Source organism: Myotis yumanensis, unplaced genomic scaffold (assembly GCF_028538775.1).
Source record: "Myotis yumanensis isolate MYYU_CA2020_CCGP unplaced genomic scaffold, mMyoYum1.0.hap1 SCAF_9, whole genome shotgun sequence".
Taxonomy (NCBI): Eukaryota; Metazoa; Chordata; class Mammalia; order Chiroptera; family Vespertilionidae; genus Myotis; species Myotis yumanensis.
The window spans coordinates 66,205,196-66,225,271 of record NW_027223760.1 but is presented as its reverse complement, the minus strand read 5'-3'; the positions used below and the strand labels follow the sequence as shown (position 1 = coordinate 66,225,271).

The 20,076-nt window shown below is 50.8% G+C and overlaps 1 protein-coding gene across 1 annotated transcript in view; it reads right to left on the bottom strand.

Annotated features, from left to right (window-relative positions):
* Positions 1–19,555, bottom strand: part of MINDY4 (MINDY lysine 48 deubiquitinase 4) — an 88,940-nt gene extending 69,385 nt beyond the window's left edge. Inside the window, exons 1-5 of the mRNA XM_070424521.1 lie at positions 19,446–19,555; positions 13,939–14,058; positions 10,397–10,632; positions 7,259–7,505; positions 4,987–5,414 (exon numbers count right to left, since the gene is read on the bottom strand). Of these exons, the coding sequence (XP_070280622.1) occupies positions 4,987–5,414; positions 7,259–7,505; positions 10,397–10,632; positions 13,939–14,058; positions 19,446–19,508 (1,094 nt within the window). The 5' untranslated portion in view covers positions 19,509–19,555. The remainder of the gene's footprint in view (positions 1–4,986; positions 5,415–7,258; positions 7,506–10,396; positions 10,633–13,938; positions 14,059–19,445) is intronic.
* Between the last annotated feature and the right edge of the window lie 521 nt (positions 19,556–20,076).

The window sequence follows — 20,076 nt, the reverse complement described above, 5'->3', positions numbered from 1 at the left end:
TCCTCAGGACGCAGCCAGGCGTGTGCCCCAGTCTCTGCTCCCATCTCTGCTCCCATCTGGAAGCCAGGGAGGGATGGGAGTCACTGACCACTCCCACGACAGCATCTTCCTTGGTAGGGGCCTGGTGAGTGTCTTCCGGAGTGAAATCAGGCAGCAAGGCCCTCAGTAGCTGGGGTCCTAAAGATTGGTGACAATCTGCTGCCACCTGCTGTCCATTTACTGTAAAACCCGAAAATCTGATAATGTCAGAGTCATAAGTCCCTGAAACTGACCACTGGCTCCCACAGAGGCAGGAACACGATACGCTGGGGCCCTGGCCGTGTCCAGGCTGCAGAGACTCACAGAACGGTGCAGGTTATCACAGCCACTGCTCACTGAGGCTGCGGGGTCACCACGAAGTCTCTGCGTTATACACGGCCTCTGCAAGGTCTGGGCCTCCTGCCCGGTCAAAGCTCCCCCTTAACTGCTCCCCAGTCTTCCATCCCCTGTGAGGGCCACAATCTAGCACCCAGTTACAGAGCCTCACATGGGCCATGGGCCTGAGGCAGAGAGTGGTCTCACCCATTCCCAGTGCTGGGTCTGGGGACCAAGAAGAGTGTCAAGAGGCACCTCCTGCCTAACAGCTCCAGCAGGACAGTGCCCTGCCTGAAGCCAATGGCAGTGAGGTCTCTGGGGTCATGATGGGAGGGGCTGTCTGAGGGCCTGTCCCCTCGCCTGTACCTCCACGTGTGGCTGCCTCACTAGGGCACCCCATGCACCAGAGTGATGTCACAAGTAGGCTTCGCAGCTGGTCTCTCTATATCACGGCCCTGGGAGCTGGGTGAGTGCAGAGGACACTGGTGCCCCGACCAGATGCCCCTGACTAGGCACACCCATCCCAGCTGCTGTCTGTGTTGGCTGCTAATGGCTCACAGCACCCTTCTCCAGAGAACTGCCCTTTGCCAAACTCACCCAGGAAGAGCCACACTGCCCGCCCCACCGCAGCATGGACAACCCATAGCCAATAACTGACAGGAAGGAAAAAAAAGCTTACTCCTGGCTTAAAGGTGGGACCAGCTCAGGGTCAATTCCCACTCTTCTCTCCCTGTGGGTCCTTCCTGAGACCGGCCTGTCCTGCTCCCCTCACTGAGCGCAGGTCCCCCGTAGATTACATGCACCTGACCCTCGGTCTCAGGCTTGGCTTCAGGGCCCGGGTTCCCAACCCTCCACTGCAGCAGGGCTTGTTAAATGCCTGTGGGGCTTCCCCCCAAAGTACCGATTCAGGCCACACAGGTGGTGTTTCTCCCAGGTTCCCAGGGGATGCAGGTGCTGCTGGTCCAGGGATCACAGTTTAAGAACCACCACTCTCAGGGACCTGCCCGAAGACAGAATCCACTCAGTAAGTAATAGGTAAACGGGTTGAGGTGGCAGCTTAACCATGCAGCAGCCAGCCGCCTCCAGCTCAGACCTGCAGCCGGGCACGGCAATCACCAGGCCTCCAGCCACAGCCCCTCATGCTCGGGCGACTCCAGGCTCCTGAATCCTAGGTCATCACTACACACCTACGGGAACTCAGAGCCCACAGTTTGGGGGACTCCAAAGGCACGAGGTATATGCTCATCCTTCACAGAAGATGAACCTCCGAGGTCAAGAAGAGATGTGATTCTTGGCTCACAGAGGGGAGGTTTGGTCTGGACACGCCCAAGGTCACATCTAGAATGGAGGGTGGGGAGTGTCAGAGACGGAGAAGCCCCTATTGAGCACCCACCAACCCCTCCACTTATGACAGGAGCACAGAGGCCCAGAGAGGGCCGAGATCTGACCAAGGCGGAACTCAACCTGCGATCACAGAGGTGCGTGCTCGACTTCAAGGCCAGCCCGGGAGTTGCTTTTACTGTCATCAGAGAAGAGCTGTAAGCAGTTCTATTAATTTGGGCTCTAGTAATAGTCCTCTTCCCAGCTTCAGTACAACCAAGGCCAGAAGAGAATTGTCCTGTAACGACTGAGCAACGGGGCCTGAAATGAGAACCACGGACAGCTTGCTGCTCACATTTGTGGCCCCAGGCACATGGCCCCTGACCCACGGGCCACAAGGAGGCCAGCAAACAAAGAAACACTGCTGCTGATAGAAGTATCATGGCCCAGAGGGATCTGGATTGTGGCTCAGTGACCATGGCCTTAACCTGCTTCTCCCACAGTCTTCCACTTTCAGGGAACAGAAACCCCTTCTTGTGGTTGTTCAGCAAAAACACAGGGGTCATCCTTGCCTCCTGGTGTTCTCTAATATAGCACCTCGAACCCACAGGCAAATCCTGTTCACTGTGATGCGAGCGCGCGTGCGTGTGTGTGTCTGTGTGTATATCTGTGTGCGTGTGTATGTGCCTGTGTATATCTGTGTGTGTCTATGTGTGTCTGTGTGTGTGTGTTATATACAATCCAGTCCATGTCCCACCACCTTCACTGCCACCTCTCATTCAGGCCGCCATCAGCTCTCCTCTAGACTCTTCAACTGCCTCCTGGCCAGTCTCCCTGCCTCCACCCTCGCCGCCCAGCAGCCCAGGGTCCTATGGAAATGGGACCACGAGTGGAACCAGGCATGGCTTTGCTCAGCCTCCAGAGGTTCCAGAACCTCCCAGAGGAGAAGCCAGGCCTTTCGGAGCCCCAAGGCCTCTCCCCGTCCCTCCCACTCCTCTCCCCATCCACTCCTCTGGAAGAAGCATGGCTATTCTCTCTTTGCATTTGCTCCCAGGGATCAAAAGGCTGGTTCCACTTGCCTTCTGGTCTCCTCTCAAGTGTCACCTTCTCATAAAGGTTTTCCCTGACAACCTTTTTGTACAACAGCAGCCCCAAAGCCAAGGCGCCTCTCGTTCTTCCTGGATTGATTCTCCCCCATAGCACTCTGCTATGTTATATATTTACTTATGTGGCTATTGCTCTGGGCTGTCTCCCCACCAGAACTATAAGCTCCAAGAGGGCAGGGACTTGGTCTGCTCCGTTCACACAGACCCCCAGTGGCTAGGGCTGTGACTGGCACACAGTAGGCCATCACAGATGGGGTGCTGGTAGACGTGAACAACTGATTCTCAAAGAAGGGGAAGGCTGACTGGCAGCATTTGCCAATTTTCACAGTGTAAACATTCCTACATGGCCAATCTCAAGCTACCACCCCGATGTCACTGAACACAGTCGGGAAGAAATGCTAACAATTAGCTCTCTGAGCTAGTACAAGCCGTTATAACATGCTACAGCACTGACTAAAGAGTTGTTGAATAAATTAATTGAATAAATGGTTATTTCTGTGAATTGACAGGGTCTTTTTGAGAACATAACTCTAGAAACTCAGGGTCTGAAATCATGTTTCTCCAAAACCAAGGGAGTTACTACTAAAGAACAGGACTGGATTAAAACTCCAAGTATATGCTGTGTATAAGAGACAAGCTTTACATATGTATGGACTATAAAGAAATCTCAACAAATATCAAAGGACTGAAATCATACAGAGTAGATATGACCAAAATGGAAATGTCAGCCATCAACCAAAGAGATAACCAGAAAAATACCCGAAATGTTTTGAATTAATCAATATATGCCCAAATAACCCATGGGTTCAAAGAAGAAATCACAATGGAAATTAGAAAATATTTTAACTGAATTGTATTAACATGTAACCTATCAACACACAGGATACAGACAAAGCATTGCTTAGAAGGAAATTTGTACCCTTAAAAGATAGTACCAAAGAAGCTGAAAATCAATGATTTAAGATCCATATCAATAAAATAGGAAATAATGGCAAGTTAAACTCCAAGAAAGTAGAAAGAAAGAAAGAATAACAGTTAAGAGTGGAAATCAATGAAACAGAAAACAAATATACAAAACCGCAAGTTAACTCTTTGAAATAGTACACAATTGATAAGCCCCTAGTAAGATGGGTAAAAAATAGGGAAAACCCAAATTACCAGTATCGGGGATTCAACCCGTACAGACTTTAAGTGATTATAAGAGGACATTATATTCATACAGTTTTATGCCAATACATTTAAAACAAGTGGTAAAACTCCTTGGAAAAAATACAACTTGCAAAATTGATACATGAAAAAATAAGACAATCTGAATTTACTTTTTTTCAATTAAATCCATAATTTAAACTCAATGCTCAGAAGGCTAGTTAATTCTCCTAAATATTTAAGGAAGAAATAACCACTCTCTCTTTAGGAGAATGGAAAAAAGAGGGATGACTTCCAGCTTATCCTAAACACCAGACTCTGACGAATGAATTGCCAGAAAGGAAATTAACCAAATTCTCCTTTACAAAACCCTACACAAAATATTAATAAACTGAACCCAATGATACATAAAAAGATCATATGTTATAGCCAAGTGGATTTATACCAGAAATGTAGGATGGTTTAACATTCAAAATCAACCACTGTAGGGATCACCCAGGTCTGCTGTGCAAGAATAAAGACGGGGTTTTATATATATAATTTCAGAGAGAAAGGGAGAGGGAGAGAAAGATAAAAACATTAATAATGAGAATCACTGATCGGCTGCCTCCTGCATGCCTACCACTGGAGATTGAGCCCGCAACCCGGGCATGTGCTCTGACTGGGAATCCAACTGTGACCTCCTGGTTCATAGATTGATGCTCAACCACTGAGCCTCACCAGCCGGGCAAGAATGGGGTTTAAAAATGGCCCCACGGGAGCCCTGTGGGAGCTGATCATCCCCCTTCCTTAGCCGCCCACAGAAAGCATCTGTGCCACCCGAGCCTGAGCGTGTTGTCAGGTGTGTGGGATCGTCTGCTGAAACCTTCGTGGTCGTGGGAAGTACGAGAGGCCAAAGCTGCCTCCCCCCGGGGTCCTGTGTGTGCTCTCTAGGCTGCTGTCTCCCCACAGGGTGGCCACAGTCACCTTCCCTCCTTGACAGCCGCACCTGGCGAGCCCAAGGAGCCAGGGGGCCCGACGGTTCTCTAGGAGGCTGCATCACCGGGCACAGCAAGCTCACCTGAGGGGCAGGCACTGGTTGCCCTGCCTCTTAAATGTTCTTTCCAGCCTCTCCTGGGTCGCCCTGGCACTCCCTCCTGGCAAGGAGAACTTCAAGGGCGTCCCGTCGGCCTCCGGGCCACCGTCGGCAGCTGGGCTGTCCTCGGAAAGTCCTCTCCACCGGCCGCTGACCTGGAGCAGCCCTGGGCTGGGCAAGTGGGGAGGGGTACCGGTTGGGGGCCTGTGCTTCTCTGCGGGGGGCTCACTGAGCTGGCCCAGGGGGCTCCTGGAGGTGGGGCAGGTGCTGGGAGCCAGGCCCTCCTGTGGGGCAGGGCAGGCTGGGGTGCGGGTGGGCAGCTCGGGGGCTCTCCGGCCCTCCTCCTCCTCCTGGGGCTGGGCCACGCCGCTCAGGGCCAGGGGCCGCCGCAGGGAGCGCTTGCGGAGGGAGTCCTGAAAGGGACAAGGACAAACACAGTGAGGTCCCTGCAAGACAAGTGGGACGTACTGATCCCACTTCAAGCATTTGCCGTTGATGTTCCCTCCCCCAGGAAAGCCCATTCCATCCCCAAGTCCCAAAGGCCTCGCTTCTGTAAAGCGTTCACTGCACCCCACCTGCGTGAACCCCGAGAGAGGGCCGAGGGAGCAGGTTCAGACGGTAAACGCATGGCTCCAGGGTCAGGCCTGGGTTCTAGTTCCTGTGTCACCGTGGGCAGTGTCCCCTGCGGCAAGCCACTGAACTTCTCTGCCCCTCACTTCCCTCCCCTGTAAGGCAACCTGTCCATAATCACTGCCTGTGATTTCTAAATCCCCAAACAAAAATTTCTTGTGGAATCAAATTCTTTTTAACTGCTTTGAGGTTGCTTAGTCTTTTTTAAGAGTTGAGTGGCAGACACGTTAATGTTTGTGTTCTGCAAACACCGCCTACCACATAACTGCAGGCGTTACAATATGTGGTTCATGCACTGCGTTTCTCTTCTGGAAAACGAGTTCTGAATTCCAGAACACACTTGGCCCAAGGCTGTGGAGGAGGGACTGGGGACCTGGAGTGCCTGTCCCCCCCGGATGGTGTGAGGGCTGAAGGAGAGCCCTGCGGAAGGCACCAGCACAGAGCCAGCCCCGGCACAGCGGTTCGCAAACACCAGCTTCCGTGTGCGGCTTCACTGCTGGCCTTACCCCTCCTGCCAGGAGACCAGGAGTGGCAGAGGCCACTCTTCTTTCACCTCTGGTGTCCACAGAGCTCCCGCTCAGTGACCTAGACCTAGCAGGCTCCAATTTCCATCATTTTTGAAATGAAGGAATTCCAAAGGAGTCAACTGGTATGTCCTTTCTTACCGTCCATGATTAACTGACGAAATGTTAAGTCACGTTACCAACCTAGGGGACCAAAATATACCTGCCGGGCTTTTCATGGCCCTCGTAGCATTTCCAAAAATGATCCTGAGCCAAACGGGAAAGGCTGTACTGGAATAAGAGGAGCTAATTCTGTCGTGTTCTCGCCTAGCGGAAATTACTAGAGACCTCCTCCAAACGCCACCAGGGCATCCCCTGCCACAGGGCACGGAAAACGTGAGTCACCATTCCCACCGAGACCCAAACTGGCCAAGGGAGGGAACTCAGCCTCTTACTCATCCTTCGTCAGTGCAGAGCTGACTGGTAACTATGAGAACAGATGAAATACTACCAAGTCTTGCTCTTTTCTCTTGGGCAACCCAGAAGTATGGCCCAGAATCTCAATGGCCTACAAAACACCTTCCAGAAAACTTGAGGAGATTCTACAACAACCCATCCTCCACAGGACTCAGATACCCCAGGGCAAAAGCACACAGAACAGCCAATGAAAGGACAAGTTCGCGGCAACCTCTGGGTGGTAAAGCAGATCCGTCGTCACCCTCATCCCTGCCAGGAGGGGGTCTCAATGGCACAGACGAGAAGATTAGACCGCCATGAACAGCAGGACCCTGGTGTTCAATGCTCCGCCAGTTCTAAGCATGGCCCGCCACCCATGGGGGTCACCACACCCTAACCGTTTTCATAATAATAATAATACGAATGGCTTGCTGTGTCCACGGTGCTGACATTGCAGTGGTGATGTAAGCGCTGCTGGTCCTTAGAGGAACCAGGCAGGGCACCCTCGGTATTCCCCGCCGCTGGCAATCATGTAAGCAAGTTGCCGGGGAGAACACAGCAGAGGAGTGCTTCCATTCCCTTTTCCTGGGCTGCCTTATGGGGTTCCCCCACATACTCCCAGGCAGGCTCACACTTTCCACTCTCACAAAACAGGACGGAGCAACCACCTGTGGGCAGCTGGCGGTGGGCCCGGCCATCAGGTCTCGGACAATTAGGCCAGACTTGGTCCTGAACTTCTCTCCCACCCTCTTTGTGTCCAAGGAAGGCTCTGACGGCTGGAGTCTGTCTTTCTTCTCCCACACAGGGGCCACAGCGGGGCTCTCGGCCGGGACAGTCGGCACCGGCTTACTTTTGTGGGGGGGCCTTTTGGATGATACAAAATTGCCAAGTATATCCCCATCAAGATGGTCGTGTCTGCAAAAAAGGAATATTTCCATTAAAACAGACTCTCCAAAAGGAACACTAACCACAAAAACAAAATCCACGTTCAACAGGCACTCATAGCAAGCCCTTCACAATCTGCGGTGATTCCTAGCCAGCCAGTGCGTCATTGGTAAAGGTAAGAAATAGAAATCACTTTCGTGTCAGGGCAAGTCTGGCCTACGAAATGAGACCAGGGAACAAGAAACAAAATCAGAGTTGACGATCCACGATAGGATTCCTCGACTATTTATACCCTCTACTATCACGAGCATCCTTATTCCAGATCCAAGATGAAGGAAAAGTGCAGCCCTGCATACGATCATGGGACATGGGGAGCCGTGTTACTGCACGCCATGGAGTGGAGGACAGAGGCTGTGGCAAACCTGGCCTCCCCGACAGGCAGCTAAGGTTCAGTAAGGTTAGGCATGCCAACGGCTTCATTTTCTGGGTAGCTTGGCTGAAAGAGAAAAGGGGTACGAGAGAGAGAGAAAGACAACAGGAGAAAAAAAAACAAGAGGGTGAGAAAGTGAGAGCAGCAAGGAGAAAGAACGGGAATGGGGAGGAGACAGACCAGGTAGAGGAATCCGGCCTGTTATCCCTCAGCGCCAGCACCTGACACAGGCTGTGCGGTTTTCTCCCAGGGACTGGCATAGAGGGGCACTGGCACCTGCAGTGCCAAGCTGCTTACCAAGTAGGTCCACATGAGAGGCGGTCACGTGTGTTATGATGGGGGCATGTCAAGCAGAGGAAGGATTTGGAACCAGCCTGGGGAGACCCAGAGGGCCTCCGGGAAAGGCAGCAGCTGAGCCTGAAAGAAAGGCAGGCTGGGAGGCCGACCGGCAACCAGTAGAGGGTACAGCTGGAGAGCTGCCCAGGTGAGTCGTGGGTCCTGACCACAGAACGCGTTTTGCAAGTTATCCTGAGGAGTTTGGATTTTATCCTAAAGCTACAGGAAACGTCTGCAGGCCTTTCGGCAGTGGAGCGGCAGGGCAGACGTTCTGTGGGAAGCTCAGTCTCGGGTCGGGGGATTCGAGGAGATCGCTAGAGTCCTGGGGACCAGAGGAGAGCCTGGTCTTGCAGAGAAAGCAGGAAAGAGCTTACCTCAGTGGGACTCAAAGCTGCAGAACTCACAGGCAAAGCAGAGCTGAGGATAGCTCCCAGGTGTGAGCTTGGGCAACGGATGGAACAGCTTCAACTATTGCACTGCGGTATTTTATCATTTCAGAAGTATTTCCTTGGCCAGCCAGGCTGGGAGTGTCTGCGGAGGAGGAACCTGCTTCACTCCACCCTCGTTAACCTTCAGCTCTGAGCCTTGTGGTAATTGTTTAATGGTCCTCACCTTTTGGCAGCTGGAGACCCACACCCTCCGCTTTGGCTCCCCTGTGGAAAGCCCTGGAAGAAGGCACCCATTCCAGGAAGTGGGACTCACCCTCAGAGACTACACCAGAGTGTTAACGCTACAACATAACAGGGCCGTTTTCCAAATAATAGAGGTTTAATCAAGAATGCCAATTCACCTTGGCCAGGTGGCTGAGTTGGTTAGAGCATTGTCTCAGGCTCCAAAAAGGTTGCAGGTTCAATCCCCAGTTGGGCAAGTACCAGAGGCAACCGATCAATGTTTCTCTCACATCCATGTTTCTTTCTCTCTCTCTTTCCCTGTCTCTCTCCCTCCCTCTCCCTCTCCCCACCCCTTCCCTTCCTCCCTCCCTTCCTCTCTCTAAAATCAACAAAATCATATCCTCGGATGAGGATTATAAAATAAATTTTAAAAGAATGCCAGTTCATTTTCTTCCTAAGAGTTCCTAAAGGCCTTATTTTTCAGATTTTCCCATATCTCCAGTGTTCAGTTGTATTTTAAGAAGTTGTTAACAAAACCCTCTGAATCCTGAATTTGAACTTTTAAATCATACACATCCTCCATCACAAAGTGGTCATTCCCACGACCTCTGGAGGAAAGCGCCAATGCTCCGTGACAGGGATTTTAACAGCACAGAGTGCAGAAGGCACACACCCCCAGAGAGGTCCTGACCCCGGAGCCTGTGAATATATTACCTTATATGGAAAAGGCGTGATGACATTAAAGATCTCAAGGTGGGGAGATTACCCTTGGTTACCTGGGCGCACCCAATACAATCACAAGGGTCGTCAGTAGAGGGAGACAGGAGGGCCAGAGTCAGCAGCGGGAGGTATGGTGACAGAGAGGGGTTGGAGTGATCTACCCAAAAGACAGAGTAAATGGTAAAAGCCAAGGACTGCAGGGGGCCATGTGAAGTTGAAAGGGGAGAGGAAGCAGATTGTCCCCTGAGACTCTAGAGAAGGAACAAGCCCGACATCATGCCATTAACCAGTGAGACCAATTCTGGACTTCTGACCTCCAGGACTGGAAGATAACCATTCGTGTTGATTGAAGAGACCACATGATATTTTTATATGTCAAATTTTATGTCAATTTGGCTAGGCTGTGGTGCCCGGTTGTTTGGTCAAATACTAGCCTACGTATTTCCATGAAGGTATTTTTTAGACGTGATTAACATCTACAATCAGTTGATGTAAAGCAAAGGAGACTGCCTAGGTAATATGGGTGGGCTTCACTCAATCCGTTGAAACCTTAAGAGCAAAAACTGAGATTCCCAGAGAAGAAGTAATTCTGCCTTGAGACTGTAACACAGAAATCCTGCCTGAGTTGCCAACATGCCCTACAGATTTCAGACTTGCCCACCCCCACAATCACGAGCTAAAAATAAATCTCTTTACACACACACACACACACACACACACACACCCTCTTGGTTCCTACTGGTTGTTTCTCTGGAGAACTGAGTTTAGAGTAGTTGGTTACAGGAGCAACAGGAGGTCACCCACAGTGTAAACAGAGAAGGTACCTGGCTTTGCTCGTTTCTGATAGTGATGTTCTCCATGCTGCATCTTCATCTGCAAGGTCATATATATTTACCAGTGTGGCCTCTGAGCATCTCAACGGCAATTTGTTACTTTTCTTTGGAAGTGAGAGTGCAGGCATTGGTGTTTCTTGAGTGAAGCTGTTAGCAGTATTTCCAAAGTGATCCAGAAAGTATCTGGTAATGAGTTCAAGGCTTGTTTTCAGAGGATTTTCCTTTGCCTATCAGTGGAAGAAAAACATATCATTAATTGCATGTACAGCTTCAGGAGAATGGTAGCAAAGATGGCTATTCTAATTCTTTCACATAAATTTGTCAACTTCTCAGTTGTGCATTCTTTCCCAACTGCCTATTATTATATGTGACGAAATAGATTATGACAGATGAAGACAAAAATCTCTATCCTAAAAGAGCTAGCCTCCATTGCATAAGACAGACAATTGAATTTCGATTTAAATTTCATCTTGTCTTTTTCTCCTAAGGATAACTTTATAAAATATATACCCTTTCATTTAAAAAATTAAGCCTTTAGGAATTGCTAACTCCAAAGTTTGTAAACATTTAGGATCTGGATATGCTCTTAGTTCATATCCCCTGCATCTGACACTGGGCACTGGAGAACGCAGCAGGTTACTGCAAAGAGCATACAGAGGCCCTCAGGATTGACTCGGTTTACACTCCAACCTTAAAAAAAGGAAAAAGATCAATGAAACTCTTCAGTAGTTGGTTGTGGAAATCAATAAAATCAGTATTCCCTAACCCTGACTGTACCAAATATTACCGTAGGACATCTTTTAAAAATACATATTCCTAGGCCCCACTGAGTCTTAAATCGCAAAGATTGGAGCCCTGATTTCTTTTCAAATTCTCCTACGTAATGTGGACAGACAGCTATCCAAGCAGTGATCCGCAGGCTGGCCTCAGGGACCAGGCCAGGTAACTGTGTCAGTCCCCACGCCACTTGCCAGGAAACCAAGCCCTTGGGAAGTGCAGCCAGACATGGGGCGCTCGGTGGGGCATTTTGCAACCAGAGCAGTAAAGCACCTGAGGAGAGCCTGGCACAGAGGGAACCCTTGGGCACATCCAGTCCCGCCCCTTCTTACTCCCCTGATCTACGCAGCAGAACTCTGGGACCAAGACCCACAGCCAAATGGGCTGGGACCAAATTCCACAGGGTGATCAGGCAGTCAAAGTCAGAGATGGATTTTCTTTTTATTATGAGACCCCAAAGATATATTTATCTAAATCTAAATAAAACTTACAAGGAAGCGAGTCAGGAGGAAGATATATATTTTAGTTTATTTCAGCCTCCTTGTTTTTTCTTTCAATACAGGAGATTTAGGGCCCTGATTACCTGAATTATACTTTATGGCTTTTCATATCACTTTGCTCATAAGAAACACAGCCATTATATGAATCTAGACACCATTTCTCAACGCCTCAATTCTACACAGGCATTTTTATCTATCATATACTTAATAGGAACAGACAAGCTCCTGGGATTAACATTAAATTGCAGGGCTTCCCTGGAATCGTGCTGGCTTTGTGTGAATGTCAATGTCATTATGCAACAGATAATTAGTAAGCATTTTAAGCTCCAATTAATTGTTTAATAGCTAATGACCACTATATAAATCATAGAATCAGGGTATGTATCAAGATCTAATGAAAAGATCTCAAATACCTTTAAACAACAGTTGCCTTAGGGAGACTATAGTATAGTAAAGAGATAAAAATAACTCGAGTGGCAAAGATGTCTAGAAAACTGGGTAGAGAGGCATTTACATGAAAAACCCCACTGCCTCGGACGGTTCACTGAATTTTCTGGTTAACTGTCTCACTCTCTGTGGAAAAACCTTTCTAAAATGTACAGTCCACTCTCTGCCTTATGCAGCCAATGAGGGGTCTGGAGATCTGGTCACTAATCTTCTTTCTGCAGAACTTTAGCTGACTGCATGCAGGACATGGAGGGGCCCGAGGGTCACCCCAGGGCTCGGGGACGAGGGGCATCTATTCGTTGTCCTTCCTGAGCCTCTGCCAGGACTTCCTGGCTGCCACTGCCCTTTCTCCTCCTTCGGCCGCCTGAGCGGTCCCGTGGGTGGCCCACCTCCTGCTACCCATCTCTGGTGGTTTATAGGTTTGCTTGGATTTCCTTCACTTTATGGAGGGAAACCCGGCCCAGTTCCTCCCTGGGCTGCGAGGTATGTGCACAAGGGTGGTTCTGAGGTTCCCCTGGGGGTCTCAGAAACAGCCTCGGAGGGCTGGGGGGTGCCCCAGACCCATCCCAACCCAACTGCTCAGATTTCATTTGAGAAAAGGGTTACAGTTAAAGGAAGCTTGACAGCCATTACTGGGATAGGACTGGGAAGCGGAGGATCTGGTTCTTGCCGGCTCCTAATGGGGAAATACTGAGACCTGGACAAGCCGCTTTACTCTGGCTCCCGTCTCCTGTCCCATCGGTGGTTTAAAAGCTGCTTAGCTCGTCCCTGAAGGGCTGCCCAGGAGGCCAGGAGGGCAGGATCTTTTCATTTCTGTTTCAAACAGGACTGCTCCATCCTTTGTTTTCCATGAAACCTCTGCAGGTGATGTCATTGTACAGCCTTTTTAAAATTGCAATAAATGCTAACCTACACGGTCATTAGGTTCTTTCCAAATGTGATACTGTGCCCTACCCCGAGGCAACATCTGCAGGAGAGACCATTCTTCAATCCAGTTAGAAGATTCTGTCTTCATAACAGAAAGAGCAATTAAGTCAGAAGGGCAGCTTCATTCATCCATCCAACCATTCATTCATTTATTCAGTCAGTCAGTCATATAGCTCAGAAATGCATACTGACTACTCACTACGTCATCAGGCAGCATGGTAAGTATGGGGATACAACAGTGACCAAAACAGATGCCATCTCTGGCCTCCTGCTGCTCAAGGTGGTAGGGGAGGCAGATACTAACTGAACAGCCACACACACTCTCGCATAACCTTGACAAGCACAGCAAGGACAGGTGCCAGGAGAGCTGGTAAGGGGGTGGGGGTGGGGAGGCCAGGGATTCGGGGAAGTCCCACCCACCCCCACCCATTCTCAACTCCAATGCCCCTGGAGGCTGAACCCAAGTCTCCCTTTGCCTGAATTAAAGAGCAGGTATTACTCAGAACTGAAGAAGGATACCCTTAGGCAGGCAGGGAATGGAAAATTTTAGTAAAACTGAATACTATGTTCTTGAGTAAAGTCTGACTAAAAATAACCTCAGGGGGAGGAGGGAGCACAGGGAATAACTGTTACAGATTCGGGTTCAAAAGGAGCCTCCTGGCTGGCCATGTGCAGTACCCCCGTGGGGCAGCCTGGGCCTGGCTGGGGCTGGACCTGACTCACAGTTGGGACTCGGCAGCACTCGGCTGGGTCTGTTTCTCCCTGACCGCAGGTGTGCCCGCCTCCTGCTGCCCACCTCTGCCGGCCTGGCAGGGCCCCTGCCTGCTTTGACATCGCCAAACTCAGTTCCAGAACATCACGCCACACGTTACAAGCACGTACCTTGTTCTCCTTGTAGAGAAACTCAAGATGCAAAACCTTGCGGAGGTTGTTTCTGCTGTTTATGCTGAGATCGGAGCGTGGGCGTTCCTGGTCCATGGTCACGCACGTCTTCTTCAGGCCCTGCGGGAAGGAGTCGGGAATCGGAAGCATCAGTTACCACGTTAAATCAAAACCCTCTGTTCTCTGGCGCGCAGTATCAACAGCAGACTGCTGGTGTTTATTATGACCATGCTTATCCTGCCTTCCTCACAAGGACACTGCAAAGACCAAAACCTGACTGAAGAATTTATTTTCACATGACCTTTACACTTGACCTCTCTTCACAATTACTATTCTGAATCTTACAACGACCCCGACCCTGTGGGCTGAGCAAAGTAAGGCAGGCGTTGTTGGGCCATTTTACAGAAAAGGAAAGAGAAAGTCAGCTAACTGACTCCCCGGAGGCTGGCTCAGGAGCCCAGGGTTCAGCCCTAGTTTGGGGGCCACAGAATATAAAGCTTTAAAAGCAAACAAAAGGAAAAACAAACAAAAGGCCAATATTCATTCCCTTCTTCTCTCAGATATTGGAGCCAGGGTGGAATCACCCCAAGTAACACAGTGGAGTCACCTAGCAAGGCTGAGAGCAGCGATGCTGGGACCCAGGCCCAGCCACGTTCCATCACCCAGACTTGAACTCCCAGAAGGCCCAGCTAAGAAACAACCACAGCACTTTGCCCGCCCCCCCCCCCCCCCCCCCCCCCCCGCACGCCAGAGCATGGTGATCCTCAAACAGTAGAGGACGAGGCGACAAGGCCTCACAAACAGCTCAGCCTGGCACAGGGAGAGCCCTCTGCTCTGGAAGGATCCAGACCTCTGTGCTAAACAGGCCTCAACTCCTCCCCTCGCCTCTGTGTTCAGAATTCTGCAGAGGCTCTCACTGCTGGGAAAACAAGACAAGCCTGCTGTGGCAATGAATTGAGACAAGAAGAACATGTGAAACAAGAGGTCAGAACACATCCTTGAACCAAAGAGAACAAGAAGAAAGCCTTAGGCAGGGGGACAGAAAGAAAGGGTGCGTGTGCTGGCAAAGGTAGGGCCATGCTGGAGCGTTAGGGAGGCCCGAGAGCAGGCTCCAGCCTCTCCTCTGGGCTTCACCATGGCTTCGCTGCATCGAGGTGATGAGGAGACCTCTGCAGGGAGGGTCGTCCTCTGCTGGGCAGCAGCTGGTCCAGGGATCGCATCAGCAAGTCTCGGCACGTCCCAAGCTCCAGGACTCCCTGCACTCCGGCATTTGAAAACCACCAGGTGGTGGACAAGAACACCCTCGGGAGCCAGCCAGTCCTCGGTCCCACCGGCCCACTTAACCTCCGCTCACTCAGCAAACATTTGTCATGCACCTACTATGTGCCAGGCTGTTCTCGATGCAGGAAATACAGGAGGAAAAAGACAATGTTCCCCACCGCCCACAGAGCTGACATTCTGATGAGGAAGCAGGCCAGAAACCAGGGATGCGTTTGCAGTGTGGCTGCTGCTAATGTGGAGACAGAACAGGGAGAGTGGAGACAAAGATGAAGAACACAGTTTTAGAGAGCCAGCCACTCATTGAGCCTTATCCAGTGCTCACTCCTATCTTTCGGTTTCCCATCTGTGAAACAAAGGGAATGAACCACTAGTCCCCCAGTTCAGCTGCTGGAGGCAGAAAGAACAGGTCCGAGTCCTGGCCCTCACGGAGCTCACATTCGATCGGGTGAGGGCCTGTAAAAGGTGGCAGGAACAGGAATGGAGATGTGAGGGTGAAGAACAATTTATGTCAGACTACCAGGGGGGAGGGGGACTGGATATGAGAAGGGTGGGGTACTTGGAACTGAGATTATGAAAGGGTGTGCAGTGCTGGTAACGACAAACCGAGGGCAGGGCCACAGGAAAGAGTGGCCGAGGTAGGGTGGGGCTGTCCCTATAAGAGAGGGGCCATGGACCTGGGAGGCTGGGGCCACCAAGAGTCACCACAATGGATCCTGACATCGCCAGGACACTGTCATGACTCCCCCTGAGAGGAGGTCACACTTGGTGAGTAGTAGCTGGGTATGATGCAGGGTTGCGGAATGAGGTCCCAGGGGAAGCGGGGAGCCAGGTCACAGACAGCGTAGGCCTGGGGAGACCTTCGCTGGGATGTCATTCTAACGCAGCGGTTCTCAACCTGTGGGTCGCAACCATCGGAAAACACATATAGCATATCAGATATTTACATGACGATTCATAACAGTAGCAAAATTACAGTTATGAAGCAGCAACGAAAATAATTTTATGGTTGGGGGTCACCACAACATGAGGAACTGTATTAAAGGGTCGCGGCATTAGGAAGATTGAGAACCACTGTAACGGGATCTGACCTGCTCACCTGGGCAAGTTTCTTCGCCTCCTACTCTCAAGATAGTCTTGCAGGAAAGGGAGTCGTTATACCTGCCTTTCAGGGCTGTTATAGGATTTGAGAAAACAAGCAAGCACCTAGAACAGCCGTGGGCAAACTACGGCCCGAGGGCCGGATCCAGCCAGTTTGAAATGAATAAAACTAAAAAAAAAAAAAAGACCGTACCCTTTTATGTAATGATGTTTACTTTGAATTTATATTAGTTCACACAAACACTCCATCCATGCTTTTGTTCCGGCCCTCCGGTCCAGTTTAAGAACCCATTGTGGCCCTCGAGTCAAAAAGTTTGCCCACCCCTGACCTAGAAGGTACCTCAAACCATGATGGGAACTCTCGTGGCTACAGCTGCTGGTGCTGCCTGTGCCGAGCCCTGTGGGGAGTGCGTGGTCTCGGCCCCGGGGCTGCAGCCCCAGCTCTCAGTGACTTGCTGCGGGGCTGTGGGCACCTCCTTTCTCCTCTCAGGGCTTTAGGTGCCCAGGTAAAAAAGGCAAGGGCAAGAGGCCAGGTAAGCCAGACGACTGTCAAGGTTCCACCCAGTTCAGGCATCGGCTGTGTGGACCTATCTGGCAGGTGAGAGAGACAGGAGTGTAAACTATAACTTGAGCATCAGCGAACGAACCAGACAGGATGAGCCAGTCATTCCAACGGGAGTTACCTGAGCAGACCTCTTGGAGGAAATGGGACTTGGGCGGAACGGGGAAGAGCAGGTGGAGGAACCTGGAAATGAGAGTGGGAGGGTCAGCTGAGGTCAAGGGCGCCTGGGACATCAGGTGAGGACGTGGGTATTCGCTGGTACTCGAGAAAGGAAAGGCATGAGGTAAACTCTGAGAGCTTTGCTTGATAGCCAGACTTTTATTTCTTTTTAAATATTTTTAGTGATTTCAGAGAGGAAGGGAGAAGGAGAAAGAGAAAGAAACATCAATGACAACAGAAAATCATTGATTGGGTTAGCCAGACTTTGTAAAAATGACGGTGGTGATGAGCCTCGTGGGCCTGTTACTGACATATCCAATGTCCAGCCAGGACTTGGCAATGGAAAGGCAATTAGCCATAAAAACAGAGCACATACAATGAAGCCACATGCCTTTAAAAAAAATTTTTTTATAAAAATACATGTTTAAAAAGCAAAGACTTTCAAACAGGTACACATCAGAAATGGAGAGGAGACAATGTTGAATACCTACTATGGGCACCACACAGTGCTTGGGAGCTGCCCATATATTATTATTAATCCTCATTATAAATCTGCCAGGGGAATGTCTTCTTATTCCTATTTTATAGGTAAGAAAATCGAGACAGTGAGCAGTGGGCAAAGGACCTAAATAGACACTTTTTGAAAGAGGACACACAGAAGGCCAAGAGACATATGAAAACATGCTCAAAGTCACTAATCATCCGAGAGATGCAAATCAGAATGACAATGAGATACCATCTCACATCTGTCAGAACGGCTATCATAAACAAATCAACAAACAACAAATGCTGGCGAGGATGCAGAGAAAAAGGAACCCTGGTGCACTGCTGGTGGGAATGCAGACTGGTGCAGCCACTGTGGAGAACAGTATGGAGTTTCCTCAAAAAATTAAAAATGGAACTCCCATTTGACCCAGTAATCCCACTTCTGGGAATATATCCCAAGAAATCCAGAAACACCAATCAGAAAGGATATATGCACCCTTATGTTCATAGCAGCACAATTTACAATAGCTAAGATTTGGAAACAGCCTAAGTGCCCACCAGCAGATGAGTAGATTAAAAAACTGTGGTACATCTACACAATGGAATACTACGCTGCTGTAAAAAAGAAGGAACTCTTACCATTTGCAACAGCATGGATGGACCTGGAGAGCATTATGCTAAGCGAAATAAGCCAGTCAGAGAAAGATAAATATCACATGATCTCACTCATTTGTGGAATATACTGAACAACATAAACTGATGAACAAAAATAGAGCCAGAGGGGGAAAAAATATTTTAGAATATAATAGAAGTAATCCTGTTATTTGCAGATTTTTAATATTTCCTACAACTTGTGTGATATTATACTATGTTAGTACAGTTTTGGTAATATTATTATATTTAAAATCGTTTTTCTTGGCTAGTAGCGGACATTTAAACTGCTCTAACTCCAAAGCCCTTCCCTTTCCTCCATTCAAAACACTGTTTATTTCCCAGCCTGCAGTGGGCTCAGTGGTTGAGCAACGACCTATGAACCAGGAGGTCACGGTTTGATTCCCATCAGAGCATATGCCTGGGTTGCAGGCTCCATCCCTAGTGTGGGGCAGCCCATCAATGATTCTCTCTTATCGCTGACATTTCTGTCTCTCCCTTCCTCTCTGAGATCAGTACAAATATACTTTTTACTTATAAATATACATTGTTTCTTTTGTTTGTGTGTGTGTTTCAATCCCAGACAAGGGCCCATCGACCCGCCTAACAGGACACCACCGGGACCCAAAACACCAGGCAGGTGGCCAGCCTTCAGTCACTTTGTGTAGAAGGAGTAATGGGTGCTGTCCCTGCGCTCTCATCCGCCATGACCCCAGCCACCTCTCTCCCGGGGCGCCCTCAGCTCCACTGACAGGGCAGGGGAGAGCTAAGGTCCCCCCCCCCCGCCCCCCCCAACCTCCCAGCCCTCCAAAAGCTCCCCTGGGACCAGGCAGCAGAACTGAAAACCAAACCACAGCAAGGACGTAACTGTGGATGCACGTGACTGCAGGGTTGGACTGGAGGGAACTTTGTGAGCTCCTGGGGCTCCCTCTTTTGGGGGCGCAGTTTTTCCAGGCGAGAAAGAGGCCTCGGGCTGGGTTCGCCATGGAGGCCGGCGCTGGGCCATCGCCCCTGGGCCACCCTCAGCCCAGAGGGACCGGCCAGGCCCAGCGGCTGCAGTCCGAGCGGGAGGTGACAAAAAGGGGTCCTGGGAAGTGCAGAGCCCCCATTCCGGCCAGGAAAGTGGCGCTTTGTCGCTTTGCCGGGCATCTCTGAGGCCGGCAGCAGGCAGGGGGCCGTCTCCGCCCCGAAGGTGCCGAGGTTGCAGGGGAGCCCCTGTGCGCCCCAAAGGACAGCGATTGGCCCGATCTGCGCAGGCGACGCCACGTACCTTTCTGCTGAGGAACTCCCGGACCAGGGAGGCGGCCACCTCCTCCACGAAGAGGCTGTCCATGCCCGGCTCTGCCCACGAGGCCGCCGCGCAGCCCCAGGCCCGGGTCGGTTGGCCAGTAAGGCCGCGTTGCCGTGGCGACGAGTCCGAGGCGCCGGGAAACTCCGCCCCTTCCTGGAGCCGTCGGGGGTGGGGCGTCCTTCCAACCCGCCCGTGCGAGCGGGAGGCACCGCCCACAGACAGAAGCCCGGGGCAGTGCAGGGGCCGGCCACGGACTCCGGGCTGGGGTCCCCGCCCTGTCCATCCGGGTGGCCTAGAACAGGTCACTGCTCCAATCGGAGTCTGCATTTCCCAAGACGAGAAATGGGAGGGTGTCTGCCTCCTTGGTCCTGGGGGAGTAAACCCGCAGCCACGTGGCGCCTAGAGGTCACTGGCAGCACCACAGCTGGCTCCTGGGGTCACCTGAGGCCCAGACCTGGCTGGCCTGGACCGCGAGGGGCACAGAAGCCCAGGGCTCTGCCTACTCAGCACTGAAATGAAAGAACAAGCCCCTCCCGGACGTGGGGCCTGCTTGCCCCTAAGGCAGTGGTTCTCAACCTGTGGGTCGCGACCTCTTTTGAGGTCGAACGAC